The following is a 17,168-nucleotide window of genomic DNA, read 5'->3' on the forward strand; positions in this document are numbered from 1 at the left end:
TTAGAAAATATGAACAGAGATCTACCTGTGTTACAGTTTGGCAGGGAAAACAGTTTTTAAGTCCAGCAGGATGATTCATGTAGGTTCCCTCTAAGCAGGGCAGACAGGACCTACTTCTGAACTCTGTGCAATCTGTTTTAACACGACTTCCTGTTGAAAAGAAAATCAACAGTTTAATTTCATGCATTATGTTTCTATTGAATGACAATGTATAATGTTGAGGGTCAAGGTGACATACACTGCTGTCTACTACAGTTTCATTCTTCTCACTCTCACCACATGAAGACAAAGTTTAAAACATTCCAGCCTGTTCTTTTACTGTTGGAATTAAAGTCCAGTCAGATTCAGGTGCTTCACTGATACATTTCACTTGTGAACAGAAACAGCTCATGAAGTATGTTTGACACCTGGAAGCACAACACAGACTCCATCTGTAACTACCACAGTGAAATGTCCCTTTAACATTCAGCTGGATCTTACCAGGTGGACACATGGGACAGCATTCATTCCTATCTGATACTCTGCTGGATGACATGTCAGACTGTTTTGACTGAAGACTTTCATCAAAAGTATCTGTGAAGAAGAAGAAGAGAAGAAGAAGAAGAAGAAGAAGAAGAAGAAGAGAAGAAGAAGAAAAAAAGAAGAAGAGGGTTATTGTCTGGTTGAAATATTGACACTGTCAACAACTGGTCTGAATGAATCAGGCAGAGAATGTAAAGATTAAAGAAATGACTGACAGCCACCATGAGGTGGAAAATGACCAGAGGAGGAGGGAAGGTGAGTGGAGGAGGACGCTGCTGCCAGCCAGGACCAAAGAAGGAAGATAAAGATCTGGAGAGGAAGAAGAAGACTGAACACTGAAATGACCAAAGAACAACTGTTCTTCCTTTCTACTTTATGAGTTACAGATACTTCTTGTCTTTCTATATTCATCTACTAAACAAAGTTAGATTGTATTATTGGCCTTTAAACATGTTACAGATGATGCTTCTGACCAATGAAATCTACAAGAACCAAAGACAATTTCACTTTTTGGCAGTTCAAAGTCTTATTTCATGGTTCTGTATTTATTGTTTCTTTGATTTCAAACTGCTGGGAAATGTTACTGAAGTGCAGACTGTTTGAATTCTGACTTCAATATGTAAATTCAGGAAAAATGACTTTTGAGCACATGATTCACTCACAGAGCTGAAACACAGGATTAGGAACCATACAGATTTGACACAACAACCCACCACCCTCCATCCCACCACTGGATAATAATGTTCACTCAGCAGAGCTGATGAAGCCTCTGATGAACAGAGAAACACCTTCACTGTCTCAGTTTATATTAGTTTCTTTCTGGACACTGAAATGACTGTGTATGAGTGACAGAGAGAGACAGAGTCAGAGAAGAAAAAGGTTTACAAACTCAGAGATGTTAAAGAGGAGGAGCAGTGACAGACATTACTGCCTGTCAAACACAAGCCTCCTGTAATGTTCTGCAGTAAACAGCTTTACCAGCAGAGATGCAGCTGTCAAGGTTTTCCTCTGGAACTCATTTTGAAAGGAAGGTTGGTTGTTTTCATGAGCTGAGGAGACCATCTCACTGAGATCTGGAGGAGGTGAGTCTTCATCCAAACCAGGAGGAGAACATCTGGAAACAAAGAGAAGTCATTCACTGCACTGAGCAGTAGTAACCTGCTTACTGTGAGTGAGAGACTGAGAGGAGCCTGGTTAACTCTCACATTTCTGTTTTCCTGAGCTGACACTACTAACACTAACCCTCAGACAGCACAGCACATTCAGACTGAGTTTCTGTGTAATAATCAAAGTACAAAGTCTGTGTGACACATGATCCAATATAATTAAACTGAAAAGCCTCTGTGCAGTCATTGGTCCACAAATGAAGCGGAACTGACGGAGTGTAATGATAGGACTGGAATCAGCTTCATACAAAATGAAACTAAAAACTAAAAAACTTAAAAAATATAATAATATATAAAAAATAAATAAATCAACGTCGGCAGCTTCGTATTGTTTCAGTGTTGAGAAGTGGATGCAGCAGTAGATCGTTGATGTAGGAACCAGAAGCTGTGGCTGTTAGTGACTAAAAGCTTAGTGACCAAACTAAAGACATGACTCGATGATTAATGTTTAACTAAACAGATCATAAAGAAGCTCGAAGACCCTTTGGACTTGATCATCTCTGCACTGCATTTTCATATTTTCTCTTCTTCCTGGTGAAACTGAGACAAAGGTCCATTGAACTGAAAACACTGAGATAATGTTTCTGTTATTTTGACTTTCATTAAAACAGACAGTTTACAAAGAGGAACGTTTGGTTAAAGTCAAGTATATAGTGTATATTTTAATTCAAGTCAAAAGCAAAGAGACAAAGAAAGGCAGGTATTAATGATCCTTTTGTTAATGCCTTTACTTCAAGATGAGTTTACTTGTTTACTTGTGTTAAAGGACAAATCTAAATAAAACCCTCCATTAATAACAGGAGACAGACAGCTGCCAAACATGAACAATAATTACTGAACAATAATGTGTCAACTTCACAGCATTCACTGAAAGAGACAGTCTGTTATTAATAACTTCAAAATTAACAGTCAACATTAGCACAAGTCATTTTAGTTTTAAAGCAGTGAATCAGTTATCTCAAGGCTCTTAACATGTACAGTAGGTCTTTTATTAGCAGAGAGAGACCCAACAGTTCTGACCATGAGCAACACTAGGCAACAGTGGAGAGGAACAACTTCCTTTAAGAGGCAGAAACCTCGAGCAGAACCAGACTCGGCGGCCATCTGGCCTCGACCGGTTGGGTTGAGAAGGAGAGAGAGCTTAAGCCTTTTAGAACTGCAGGGGAGTTGAAATGAATACCAAAATATTAAACAAAGCTTTTTGTTGGACCCAAAGGTAGGACTCAGATACAGACAGCTGAACGGTGTAAAAAGGCTGTTTCCTGTAAAGTTGAATGACTTCATGCTGAGGCTGAGGTCACTGGAGAGAGGACAGGCAGTGGAGTGGAGGATTTTGGCCAGGACTCTGTCATAGTTCCTGCAGAGGTGGGCGGGCAGCAGAGTTGAGGTCCAACCCAGACTGGAGGTCAGACCCAGCAGGCTGAGTACCAAGGCCTGTGCTACGATGCAGGATTGAGGTTAGAGAGGTGACTTCAGGTTTAGCTCGGAGCTTTCAGTCTGACGATGGTGGTTCACTTCTTAGCGGGATAAATCTCCATGGTAACTTACACTAAATGGCTAATCTGCTCCAGGGCAGGTTAACATCAGGGCCCGGTTTTTTCAAAAGGTTTAATCCGGATAAAATTGATCCGGATTTGGTAATCCTTTTTTTGCTATCCATGATCACGTAATCCATTTACTTTTGAGCCGGTTTTTCAAAGCAACATCGAACAACATCGATCACTCAAATCTGGATAACCAGCGCTCAAAGAGGATAGGAAATCACAATGTAGGAACCACAGAACGGCTGCAACATAACCCTTGCCTGTATTGTCCTGCACAACATCGCTACCAAGCGCAATGTCCTCTGTGTGCTGACAATGATGCACCTGAGCCCCTTGGAGACCCCTGACCAACCTCCTGCATTCTGCCAGAACGAGCAAACAGGACATGCAACCAAGGGACATAATAGTTAGACACTATTTCTGATTTGGATTTGTTTTGGATTTCAAAAACCAGTGATGCCATTGCTTTGTTATTCTGTTTTATCATTGCATGCATCACTAAAAATAATCTAAAAACACAACAAAAATATCTTTGATTGTGATGAATACACATTAATTAATGACAGAATTCAATATATTATTTGTGGTCAATATTCACAGCTGTTTGGGAGATTTATTTTATGAGGCCAAACTCTTTCTACTTTGCTGTAGGCTATACTGAAAGGCTGAATACGTTATAGCTTACCTAATCACTGAGGCCTGATGGATGAACAAATCAAATTAAAACCTTATGAATGAATAGGATATCTTGTAGGCTATACTGCATGATCCAATAATAGTATTATTTGATACAGTTTTAAAGTTTCATTATATTTTGGGCCTGAAATCCACGCTGAATCCACCCTTCTGATGGGATCAGTATAATCCAGAGTTTTTGGATCAAAGTATCCAATCCTACTAAAAAGTTCTAAAAAACCAAACTAAAGGTTTGATCCAGATAAAACCAAGATTGGATTACGTGATTAATCCGATTACGTAATCCGTTTTTTTTTTGAAAACCCATTTTCAAGATTTGGATACCAACGTATCCAATCCGAGCGGATTACTTTTGAAAACCGGGCCAGAGGATCAAATCAAAACCTGTTAACAGGCCAACTACTGACCAATCAGACCACTGGAAAACCAGAGTCATCATTCCTACAGGATCCCGACAGGGACAAAAGAGTTTACACTAAAGTGACAGATAAAATAGATCAGTCAAATTGTTTTTGCTGTTTTGTCTTCGTTTCCATTCTGGTTTTAAAGCAGAGCTTCTAAGAAACAAAGGGAGAGTTTATCACTCTAAATGATTACATACTTTACTACATTATAGTTACATACTAATTTATCCACACACTGTTAAATATTTCTAATGATTAGAAATTAATATTTCAATAATATTGGTTGGTTACTCTTCACAGCATCATTTGGTGAATTAAATTCATATACAGCACAGTAAAATAATAATAATCAGAATGGTTTGTGTAATGCTTCTGTTGTTTGAGCCCACAGACTGCAGAGGTAAAGTAAGAGGAAAATTTATACCTTGACTTCAAATCATTTAATCAGGGATCCAGCAGCACTTTCACACATGTGCTCACCATGACCAAACAAAACACTTTTTTTGTCCATAACTGAAGAATTTATGTGCTAATTCAGAGTGCTTAGACTGGGTTGGTGGAGGCATAAACTGTGAGGCAGTGTTTCTAGTTTTTACATAACTGGTTATACAAGCTATACCTTTTTACTTGAATGATTTACTCAGTCTCTGGGTGCTCAGTATATTCAGGTCAAACAGGATGTCACAAAAAGCAGCTGCAGAATGTCCAGATGTTCATGTACAGCTGTCAGAGGACCTGGAAGGAGCCTCAGTGAGTCAAACAGTCGTTTGAAAACACCTTTGCAAAACGCTGGGCTTATTGGTATTACCAGTCACATATGAAAATGAGGAAAATGAATCTATTACAAAGTTGATATTTTTTTCAGGATCAACAAATCAATTAAAGCTCATGAGAAAGTAGAGGATTTACAGATGGATTTATTCCAGTCATAGGCAAAGAAGTCTTTAGAAGACAGTGAAATCCCTGTGAGAAGAATAAAATATATGCTGACAGGAACTGCAGCAGAAGCTTGACCTCTACTCTGATTGGTTGACCTGCGCAGCCTTCTTCTTTTAATGGACGTTTGACATGTATAATGTCTCGTCCCATCACTGTCCTGAAATGAAACTTTATTATTTTAATTATTTTTTAAAAACACTTTAGAAATCAACCTGAGCTTCCAACTACATCATTTCTTGAAATGCTTTCTAAAGTAACTTCTTTGACATTCTATCTGCTCAAAGTTTAATTTGCTGTAACATTTCATTTCTGCCAGTAAAACTACACATAATGTAATGTAAAGTGTAATCTAATGTTTATCCTACAGTTTTAACATGTCATGTTCTGTGCTGGATTCATCGTTAATGTTCAGCTTGTTTTCCCAAACTTTTCAGATCTTCCAGTTGAACTCTTTAAGCAGCACCATGTCTTCACTAACATTAACTATGAAGCCTACAAGTACAGATTTCACATGTGAACTCTGGACAATAACCTGAGAACCAGGTCAAGACATTCTCAGGTGTGTTCACACATGAAGATATTACTCCCACATCACCACACTCTTCAAAAGTACAGATACTTACCAGAAGTAAATATAACAGGTGCTGGAAACACCTGGAAACAGGTGGGTGCAGGCTGTGGATGCCAAACCTGGATTAAACACATCACTATCAGACAACAGCGACAAAATGAAGATCTGACAAGATTCACACTTGGAAGTATCATACGTAGAGTGGCTTATTAGAGGTGTTTACCTTCACCACCATTTTAAAAGGCGACTTTTCTTTTTGCATGATGTTTAAAAATGTGACAAATTATAACTAGAATAATATAACCATTCTAATATAACCATTCTACAGCTAGTCCCAGATATTGTTTACTCCCATTGACCTAAAGCCATTGCTCCAGAGAGATTTACTTTTTATAAATCTGGAGTGTTGAGTTCTATGTTTATTTCATTTCCTTTGACTTGTGTTCAAAAACATGTCCTGTTGTTCCAGTCTGCTGATCTTCTTGTGCCTTCATCCAGTTCAGTGCACTTCATATCAGAGGTAAGTTTGATTAACATATTAAGATCTGTAATAAACACATCATTATTACATTACAATATCTCTGGTTGAATATATGAATGCACTGTTTTTGGCTCTTAGCAGGATTCAATTTTCATTTTCCATATGTTCCAGGTCAGATCACATCATTTATTTTAAAACTGTTTAATATCATTAGACTGAGTTGATGGTTTTTGTACAGTATTTGCATATCTCTGTGACTAGTTTTGTTATCAATATTTACGTATTGACCCTGATGATATCAGAGCTGCTTTGTGGCAGAAGTGGAATTCAATTCAACTCAATTTTATTTATATAGTGCTGAATAAGAACAAAAGTCATCTCAAGGCACTTTTCATACAGAGCAGGTCTAGACCAAACTCTTTAAAATATTTACAGAGAGAGACCTAACAAATCCCACCATGAGCAGCACTAGGCCACAGTGGAGAGGAACAACTTCCTTTTAATCCTATTAAGAGACAAAGCTTCCCTTTAAACTTTGGTGAAAAATCTCTACGTCTCTGTCAGCTGTGGTTCCAGCTGAGGACTCTGACATTATATCATCTCCATCTAAGACTGTCACCAGTGTGCAGTCGGACCACAGCTACCTGCCAGATAGCTCTGTGAGCCTAACAGAGAATGCTCTGGTTTGTATTGCAGGTTTTGTTGTCAGGCAGGTTATGAAGAAGCTTTCATGTGATGCATGCTGTAACAGTTTGGTTTGTGAGGCTGTACCAGCATCATTTTGTTGGAAAACAGTGGAGACCTGATGATTCCAACCACGGGTACAGTCACTGTGATCTGCACAGCATAGTAGTGCATCCAGTAGGCCACTGTCTGAAGCAGCACAAACCAGCAGCTCTTTAATCCATGACATACACTGCCTTCAGAAAGTATTCAGACCCCTTCACTTAAAAAAACAAAAACAAACAAACACTTTCTTATGTTGTTGTAGGATTTCTGGAGCTCAGCCAGAGAGACCATCAGGTTCTTGGTCACCTCTGTAAACAAGGCCCTTCTCCCCAGTTGCTCTGTTTGCTCCTCACTATGCTCTTGTGAATCTTCAATACAGAACAATCTTTTTTGTAGCCTTCCCCAGATCTGTACCTCAACACAATCCTTTCTCTAAGCTCTGCAGACAGTTCCACCAACCTCATGACTTATTTCAATGTGGTATTTCAGTTTTTTGTTTGCAAAAAAATTTCTAAAATTATGTTTATACTTTGTCATTATGTGGTATTGAGTGTAGATTGATGAGAGATTTTTTTTAAGCTGAAACATTTCAAAATGTAAAAAAAAGTGATGGTGTCTGAATAAAGGGCACAGTATGTGGGCTTTTATTAGCTTTCAGCACAAAAGAACCTGTTTTCTCTGTCCTCCAAAGAGACTATAAATGACAGACTTAAGGTCAGTACCAAGGTTAGAAAATAACCCGTATTTACTTAGAACCAACTGACATGGTCCTTGACTCAAGATTTTTCTCTCACTTTTTCAAAAAAATATATAAAATAATTTTACAAAAGTACATTAGTTCACGTAAAAGTCTACATGGAAATGAAAGAACACACAGTAAAGAAACATACAGTATATTACTTAGTTAAAAAGAGAAAAAGCTTCATTTACAGCATGAGCAGAGCTGGAGGAACAAGAAACTGCAACATGAAAAATAAAGCACATTCAGTGGTTCAGTGTCTGTGGTAGCAACAACACATAAAAACAAATGTTCTTTGATAGCACTGAGAACAGCTGTTTTGCTCAGAGCTTCATCAGACTGATAGAAGTCTTTGTGTCTTTTCATGAACCTGATGAAGCTCTGTGATGTGCTGTCATCACCACAAACACGTGCTATTTCAGGTTGGTCACTAATTATAACATTCAACACATCCATCTACTTTGTATTCATAGTTATGAGCTATTTGAATCTGGTCCCCAGTCCATTATGACACAAGACCATCATCATAAATACATTGTTTAAAATGATACATCTGTATTTCAAATAGAAAACAATTTAGAGTTGTGTCATTTCTCCCAGGACCCTTCACTCTAAGCCACATTTAGGCAAGACAAGTTTATTTGTACAGCACATTTCAACAACAAAATCATTCAAATTGCTTTACATAACATAAAAGACATTGAGACGAAACCTAAAAGCAATATAAGACAATATAAAAAAGCATTTAATTAATAAATAAAGAGTTAAATGGAAAATAAAAATAAGAAATATAAAAGTGGAATGGAAAATAAAAATACAAAAGTTACAGTGTCGTATAAGAAATGAGGGATTAACATTATTAATGAAAGGCAGTGGCAGTAATTGATTTTAAGAGGGTAAGGTCAACACATATCCTGGGGGCACTGACTGACTAATTTTCTTAATCTTATCAGTGAAGATGGAGGCAAATTTAATGCAGGCCCTGCTGAACAGAAGTTCAGAGCCTAATGACACAGGAGGGTTTTTGCCACCTGTTTCAGATTTCCACAACTCCCTTTTTTCTATTCTGACCAGTGTGGCATTTCTCCATGGAGATCTTTTCTTCTCAGGGACCACCTCCACCTTGGTGGGTTCAATGGCATCAATAACATTTGTGATTAGTTGCTGAAATCTTTTTTATCCTTCTGCCACTTTTCAGTCACTAACTACTCCTGCATACTGTCAGAATGCATACTATCAAAATGTTCAGCTTTTACAGAACATTTATTCTATTCAGCTTTTTCTACTCTTTATACCTTATAGTATATTCTGCTTTTTCTGCAAATATTTACATATTTGCTGAGTTAGTCCATAGTTATCCAACCACTGCACAGTTCTTTAGTGTCTCTGTCCTGGGGCTTGTCAACAAGGATATTAAAATCACCATCAATAAGTATTTAGGTGGCCTTAGATATTTAGGAACATAGCTTGAGAGAAGGAATTCAACTGAAGAGCCACATGTTCAAAAGAAACAAAACTTCATCAGATGTCTTCTTGTATTGGAGGGAATCATTAAACAAGATGGTAACTTCATCTCCTTTTTTATGCACTCTAGCTTCACTCATAAAACTGAAGTTGGGAGACATTGACTTGATAAGAACAGCTGGACTGCTGTCTTTAAAAGCATACACTCAAGGTTGTACTTGATAATAAAATCATTGATTGAATTTTAAAAAAAAGTTTTTTCCTGCCAAAGACCTAGTGTTTAATATAGTTTAGTGTTGAAAGCATTGTCTGTCCAGTTTTGTGGGATAGACTTTGGTTAACAAGGAATGAATGCTCAATTAAGATCTGCTCTTTTCCAGCTCTGTCAGTGAAGGGAGGAGGGAGAAACTGTACCTGGAGAGGAAGGCGATCCTCACGGACAGCTGTTGGGTTGGGGGTTATAGAATCTTCTTTCTCTTTGCTCTGATGTTTCTCATGATTAACACTTACTTCAAACAGTGGCTGGGGTGATTCACCTTCAGGGTTTCTGCAACTTGTGTCTTCTTCCCGTTTTGATTCCTCCTGCCCTTGGCAGTGGGTACAGATGGGTGACTCAGGAAGAAAAACAGGATAGAGATGAAGAGCTTTACTCCTGATTTGTTAAGGCAAAGTCCATCTGCCTTCAAATGTCTTTGGTCCCAGAAAAGTTGAAATTGTCAATTAGGTTCACTGAATGGATGGTATATACAGTTAACAACCATGTGTTCAGTGCCAACAATCTGATGAATCTCTCAGCTCCTCCTCTGACTGGTGGTAGAAGGCTGCTGATGACCACCTCAGCATTCAGAGAGCTGACTGGTTTCAGCAGATCAAAGTCTCTTCTCAGAATTTCAGACTGCTGCTACAACATCATTTGTCCGTGTGCAGTGTGAAGTTTTTCAGTTGGATGTGCAGCCACAATATACCAAATTCTTTCCATCATGTCAGAGAAAACAGAGTACTTTGGTGTTTTTACTGCCATTTCTTCTCACATTTTTTAAAGCAAAGTCACCCACAACCAGAGCTTTTTATTTTCTGATTTACTCTCAGTCCTTAACCTCTCCTGTGAGGATGAAAGGTTATGCAGGTCATCAGACGGGTCCTGCATTAGGAGAGCAAATCTGTTCTCCTATTCACTGTCATCCATGGCTGTGTCCTACAAAAGGAGTAAAGAGTATGATAATGCCAACCAGCCAGTCGCATCACAAAGCTCAGGCCTGTTACTCATCCTCCCATCCAGTTTTGAGTACATGGTAAAGTGGTGGTGCTCCCATACAGTCTATTTACCTCTGTTTTCTTTTCTAACCAGTGAATTTTGGTTTCCAGCTCAGTCTTCTGAAAAAATGGAGAAGGCAGGCATCTTGCTGTTAATTAGCCTTGGCTAAGTACTATGCATCCAGTCACTGCAATGCAGGCTTATGCTGTTGGTAGGCCATGCTCACACTGTACTGAGGAGGTCATACAAAATATTGAAATATTGCAACAGCCACCTATGTCCACAAAAATTAGAGTTTCAGCCACTGCTTGTATTTTCTCGCAGCAAAAAAACAAGAATATCAGTAAAAATATGCAAGCAAAGGCAAGAGCAAGCAGCGAAGCCTCTCCACTGTACTCCGCTGTTACTTCAAAATAATTATCCACAGAATATATTCAGATTCTTGAGCTTCACAGCATGTGCAGCCTGACAAACAGTGGAACATATTTTGTCCTAAGTATTTGAATCAGGGTGTCAGCACTGCTGCTTCACAGCAAGAAACTTCTGGGTTCAAACCCTGGGCTTTTCTGTGCTTTTCTGAGTCTGCATGTTCTCCTTGTGTCTGAGTGAGTTTATAACTTGGATAACTTGTCCAAGTTAGGCTGACTGGTGACTGTTAATTGTTTTATATCTGTAGACCTGTAGGTCTCTAAAGAGTGTGTTCCATTTACCAAGCAGTACTTTTATCTGTACCCTGCAAAGACAATGTGCCAGCACCCAACTGCATTATAACTGGACTCTGGACCACATTTACTCTGCAGTGAACAGTGTTCACTCTGTTATCTCCAGGTTGTCTCTGATCCTGAGGAGAGAGATACATTTAATTAAAGCAGAAACCTCTTGCATATTTGTTAAGGCTTCACAGAGTGATGTCAGTTCAGTCAGACCGTCCTCAGTCAATAAATATTTCAATAAAGAATTCACTGCTGTCTTACCTGCTGCTGTTCATATTATGGAGTGTTCTTCTCTTCCATCTCTGTATTCTTTTTCCTTATTTTTAGTGAAACATTAATGAATAACATTTAATTACTTTGATAAACCAAGTATTATCACCTACCACAGTGTATACATACACACATACAGAGAGTAAAAAGAGAGTAACAAATATACCTGTGTGGAAGTTCTTGTATTTCCTTTGTTGTCTATTAAAAAAAGACAATGAAAAACATCTTATTCAGCGTCATGACTTGACAGAAAGTTTTATCAAACATTAAACCATGATCACATTTTCTGTTACTACACACAGATCTTACCTGTTAGACTTTTTCTCTTCTTTCTGACAATGTAAACTATAGGTAAAGATATGCAAATTAATAACACTATAGGCACTACAATGCTGATCACAGTCACTGTCGTGTTTGAACTGTGTCCACATTGAGCATCAGTTGTAGCAGTTCCTGGTCTGATCAGCTGAAGGTTTACTGATTCACATCTGGAATGACAGAGGGACATTTTTACAGGAAAATGTATAGATACTACAAATTGACTGCAGTAAGAAACCAGGTGTGTGTGTCTGATGTGAAGTTTCACTTACTGTGTGTGTGGCTGACAAGATGTAAATGTCCCATTTGAAAATGTTCCATCAGTGCAGTCAGAGCACTCAGTGTCTGTGGAGGCTGTTCCTGTACAAACACACATTATATACATGTTGACAGTAGTTACTAATGAACATATATTATGAAATGATCAGAGTGTTATATGACATCATTACATGTCATCAGACCTGTCTGATTTCCATTCAATAGGTTTTTAAAAACTATCTGATTATTATTATTATTATTATTATTATTGAAAACTAGACAATCTAAACATTCAGAAACATTTCTCTGGTTTCAGTTTTCAAATTGATTGCTGATTCTTTAATAATTAGAGTTTGATGAAATGTTCTCCTGCAGCTCTTTTCTCACAGGTGCAGATAAAGAGGAGATTTATATTCAGTGTAAAGGAGAAATCACATCAGCTTCATAAACAAACCTTCTACTGTTTAACACTGAAGTTATCTAAATGGTATTAGCTGCAGTAATTTATGCAAATATTTCAGCACAGGATATTTATTCTAATATGTTTATGCTGATCCAGACACATTTTAATGGATCATCATCAGCTAAAGTAAAACTGATCATGTTGCAGCTCTGCAGCTTTTCACTGCATGTGTGAGTTTGACAGATGATTTGGCAGCATGAGTGATTCTGTCCTGACACCTGGGCTGGTACCATACAGATTCATTTCACTCCAATGCTAATTATGATTAGCAAAGATAAGTTAATGAATGATTTTGAGCTGGTGCTGTCACTTTTGCAAGTTAAAATAACAAACATAATGACAGGCCAAAATAAAACCTGTTGGACTGAGTCTCTGTAGTTCCAACAACTCCAACAGATCAAATCACCTCAACTTCAGGAGTCACATTCTCTGTCATATCAGTAATTAACTTTATTACCTTGACAGGGCAAAAAGAGCAGGTGTGTATGTGCTGAACTGTTAGCAAGGGGCATTGAGAAAGTGAGCACAGGTCAGACAAATGAACAGGAAGCAATGATCCATTTCTTTTCACTTCTTGAAAACACAAACCCATTAAATTTTCATATCATTTATTCAGTTTACACTGAATAAAGCCGATGTAAAAGCCAAGTTGGAGTATATCTAACATGGTATCTTGGACATTACAGGTTTTTTTTGTTGTTTTTTTAACTTGTATCATAATCTATTATGACATTTTTGTTACTTTACATGCACTGCCCATAGTACCTAATCAGCTTCAGTGGTTTTACTTTTACTCTACACTGAAACTTTTACAGTTTTTTATACTCTTAAAACTTTAAAATCTAAACCTACAGTCTAATGTTAAAGTCAGGACAAGAAGACCAACCTTTTTACTGATGTATTGTCCTGGTTCACAGTGTTTGTGTCTCTGTGCTGCCATACAGCATTTGTCTTTGACGTCCATACAGTAGAATCCTTCCAGTGGTTCACAAACTGTATCTGATGTTGATGTACATGAAGTCTTTATCTTCAGACCAGAACCTGTCAACATATATAGAGGTTACATATAGAGATGCAGAACTTCTATTCTCTTTTTCTGACATCTTTAGGAAATCTGATAGTGAATAGTTTCTCCAGTCTATGAATACATGGGAAAACATCTGCATCAATGCATAAATGTGGATTTAAGTTTCTATGAATAATTGGAAAATATTAACTGAAATCTACCTGCGTCACAGTTTGTGCAGGGAAAACACTGTGTACGTTCAGTAGGTTGATTCATGTAGGTTCCCTCTAAGCAGGGCAGACAGGACCTACTTCTGAACTCTGTACAATTGGTTTTAACACAACTTCCTGTTGAAAAGAAAATCAACAGTTTAATTTCATGCATTATGTTTCTATTGAATGACAATGTATAATGTTGAGGGTCGAGGTGACATACACTGCTGTCTACTACAGTTTCATTCTTCTCACTCTCACCACATGAAGACAAAGTTTAAAACAATCCAGTCTGTTCTTTTACTGTTGGAATTAAAGTCCAGTCAGATTCAGGTGCTTCACTGATACATTTCACTTGTGAACAGAAACAGCTCATGAAGTATGTTTGACACCTGGAAGCACAACACAGACTCCATCTGTAACTACCACAGTGAAATGTCCTTTAACATTCAGCTGGATCTTACCAGGTGGACACATGGGACAGCATTCATTCCCTGTCTGATACTCTGCTGGATGACATGTCAGACTGTTTCCACTGAAGACTTTCATCAAAAGTATCTGTGAAGAAGAAGAAGAAGAAGAAGAAGAAGAAGAAGAAGAAGAAGAAGAAGAAGGAGAAGAAGAAGAAGAAGAGGGTTATTGTCTGGTTGAAATGTTGACACTGTCAACAACTGGTCTGAATGAATCAGCAGAGAATGTAAAGATTAAAGAAATGACTGACAGCCACCATGAGTGGAAAATGACCAGAGGAGGAGGGAAGGTGAGTGGAGGAGGACGCTGCTGCCAGCCAGGACCAAAGAAGGAAGATAAAGATCTGGAGAGGAAGAAGAAGACTGAACACTGAAATGACCAGAGAACAACTGTTCTTCCTTTCTACTTTATGAGTTACAGATACTCTGTCTTTCTATATTCATCTACTAATTCAAAGTTAAAAAGGTACTTGGTATGAGACCAGTCCTATTCTACTGTATAACATAGTTGCTTAAGTGTAATTATAGATAATCATGTCTTCAGTAATTTTAAATATATTTACAAACAATTTTAAACCTGCTGCGCGTTCACATGTGCATAAACAGTTCATGTGCCACAGCACTGTTTTGTCATATTCTCCTACCACCACTTATTTTCACCTCCCACAGATGTTCACTCAGTAGAGCTGATGAAGCCTCTGATGAACAGAGAAACACCTTCACTGTCTCAGTTTATATTAGTTTCTTTCTGGACACTGAAATGACTGTGTATGAGTGACAGAGAGAGACAGAGTCAGAGAAGAAAAAGGTTTACAAACTCAGAGATGTTAAAGAGGAGGAGCAGTGACAGACATTACTGCCTGTCAAACACAAGCCTCCTGTAATGTTCTGCAGTAAACAGCTTTACCAACAGAGATGCAGCTGTCAAAGGTTTCCTCTGGAAGTCATTTTGAAAGGCAGGTTGGTTGTTTTCAAGTCTTTATCCAAACCAGGAGGAGAACATCTGGAAACAAAGAGAAGTCATTCACTGCACTGAGCAGTAGGTAACCTGCTTACTGTGAGTGAGAGACTGAGAGGAGCCTGGTTAACTCTCACATTTCTGCTGATAATGGAGCTGTTTCTGATCATGTTTAAACAGTCAACACACAGATGTAGAACTGGTCTGAACCAGTCTGAGCCTGTGTTTTTCTTTCCTTTGGTGAATGATGACAGGACTTTGATTTTTCAGCTCACTGTTCAAAGTTCACATTATTAAACTTCAGCTGTTTCATTTCAAAGCTCATCCAGTCTCTCATGTCACTGAGTTTCAGAGATCAGCTGAACAGCAACAAGTGTCTTGTTTCTGTTATTGGACGGTGTATCAGTGATAGACTGAGCTAACATACTGTAGCCTATGTCCACACAGCACAGCTCAGACCTGTTACCATGTGAACAGAAGTTTCCATGATAGCTGCAATAAGATGAAAGAATTAAACTCAGTCAAACTGAAAGCGAAACTAAAAGATTTATACAACTGAACAGACTGGAGCAGTTTCTACAGTGTAACAGTCTCTCACTTTGAAAACATCAATAATAAAAACCAGTGTAAACCAAGCAGATATCACAGCTAGAACTAAAGATACATTATAATCCTGATCCTACAGCACGGATCAGGGCGAGGCCTCTGTTCTCTGATCGTTAGGATTGACTTTTCATTTCCATGTAAACACTTTATTGTTATTATATTATTACTATTATATTTTTATTGCTGCAGTAGAAGCTGCTCCACTCTGCTGCTACTGGAGCTGTTACACTCTCAGACTGTTCTCTGTCTATTAATCTACTGTATTTATGGACAGAAACATGGTGAGCGGATCTCAGTAGGCCTGTACAGACCGTGAAACCACTAAAAACGTTTTACTGCGCAGTTTCATGAACTGTAACATTTAGTGGTGACAAGCAGTTTAATCCGTAACATAACGACATACTGGTCCTACCAGTACTGTATCCTGTGGTGTGAGAAATAACACAAATAAGTAAGATAGAGATTCATTTAACTTACCGTCTCTGGTGCGAGGCAAACTGCGCAGGTTCCTTATCTCAGCGCTCAACTGAGTGCTGAAAAGGTGTGGTTTTTTAAAATGTGTCATGCTGGATTTACAATCACAAAACCAAGCAAACAGCACGATACATTCAGATCAGGTGTGTGAGCAATGGTGAAAATGCAAAGAGCGGTAAAGGGGAAATCTGTGACACATGAGCCAAAAGAAAGAAACTGAGAAGCTCCTGCGCAGTCACTGGTTCAATTATAAGCTAGAACTGAGAGAAAGTAATGATATTACTGTGAAGAGATTCACACAAATAAATAACAACTTCATATTGTTTTCACAGAGAAGTGGATGCTTGAAGTAGGAACTAAAATAGTCATGGCTGTAAGTGACTAAAGGCATTTTGACAAAATAAAAGATATGACTTGATAAATGTTTAACTAAACAGATCATAAAGAAATTCAAAGGTCTAAGGACTTTCTTATATTGTGAGCTTGTCAGGAGCCAGCAGTGGAGATTTCTGCAAAAATATCCTGCTCCACAGGCCAGTGTGGGGATAGGAAAAAAAGCTGGTCAAAATCCTATCTGGTCAACTCTGATGCTGATGAGCAGGTATCATCTGTTCCCACACAGACCATCACTCAGCTGGTAGAGGAGTGAGTGAACAGCAGCCCTGAGAGCTTATCCAGGATGTCAGGGACCATGACACTGGACAACAGTGAGTGAGAGCTGTGTGATGTGTTTTGGGGGAATTTTCCCCTTATGCTTTACAGACTGTAAAACCCTCTCAGGAAAATGTGTGGTTTTGGGTGATTTGAATAAAACTGACAGACTAACTTGACTTTACTCTCCACTTTATCATTCATTATATTTATTCATTATTTTAATACCAAAACAAAGGTCTGAACCAGGCCACTTCAT

The 17,168-nt window shown here is 38.2% G+C and overlaps 1 protein-coding gene and 1 long non-coding RNA gene across 3 annotated transcripts; both read right to left on the reverse strand.

The window, feature by feature from the left end:
- Positions 1-7,673: 7,673 nt before the first annotated feature.
- Positions 7,674-11,241, reverse strand: LOC127140511 (uncharacterized). Its single transcript, XR_007811000.1, has 2 exons — positions 10,582-11,241; positions 7,674-10,450 (listed from the first exon to the last, which is right to left on the reverse strand). It is a non-coding gene; the product is annotated as an uncharacterized LOC127140511 (long non-coding RNA).
- An 84-nt stretch (positions 11,242-11,325) lies between these two features.
- Positions 11,326-16,670, reverse strand: LOC108900653 (tumor necrosis factor receptor superfamily member 14-like). 2 transcript variants are annotated; one of them, XR_007810999.1, is made up of 10 exons: positions 16,262-16,670; positions 15,128-15,223; positions 14,215-14,308; positions 13,760-13,885; positions 13,419-13,573; positions 12,084-12,171; positions 11,803-11,981; positions 11,660-11,691; positions 11,485-11,539; positions 11,326-11,351 (listed from the first exon to the last, which is right to left on the reverse strand). XR_007810999.1 is itself a non-coding variant. In XM_051068443.1 (8 exons), the coding sequence occupies exons 1-7, from the start codon at positions 14,297-14,299 to the stop codon at positions 11,495-11,497; spliced, it is 714 nt and encodes a 237-aa protein (XP_050924400.1). In that variant the 5' UTR covers positions 14,300-14,303; the 3' UTR covers positions 11,326-11,351; positions 11,485-11,494. The 2 variants fall into 2 exon arrangements, 1 of the variants encoding a protein (XP_050924400.1); XM_051068443.1 differs by lacking the exons at positions 15,128-15,223; positions 16,262-16,670 and having other exon boundaries at positions 13,415-13,573; positions 14,215-14,303.
- Positions 16,671-17,168: the final 498 nt, after the last annotated feature.

Source organism: Lates calcarifer, unplaced genomic scaffold (assembly GCF_001640805.2).
Source record: "Lates calcarifer isolate ASB-BC8 unplaced genomic scaffold, TLL_Latcal_v3 _unitig_4564_quiver_3230, whole genome shotgun sequence".
NCBI classification, from domain to species: Eukaryota; Metazoa; Chordata; class Actinopteri; family Centropomidae; genus Lates; species Lates calcarifer.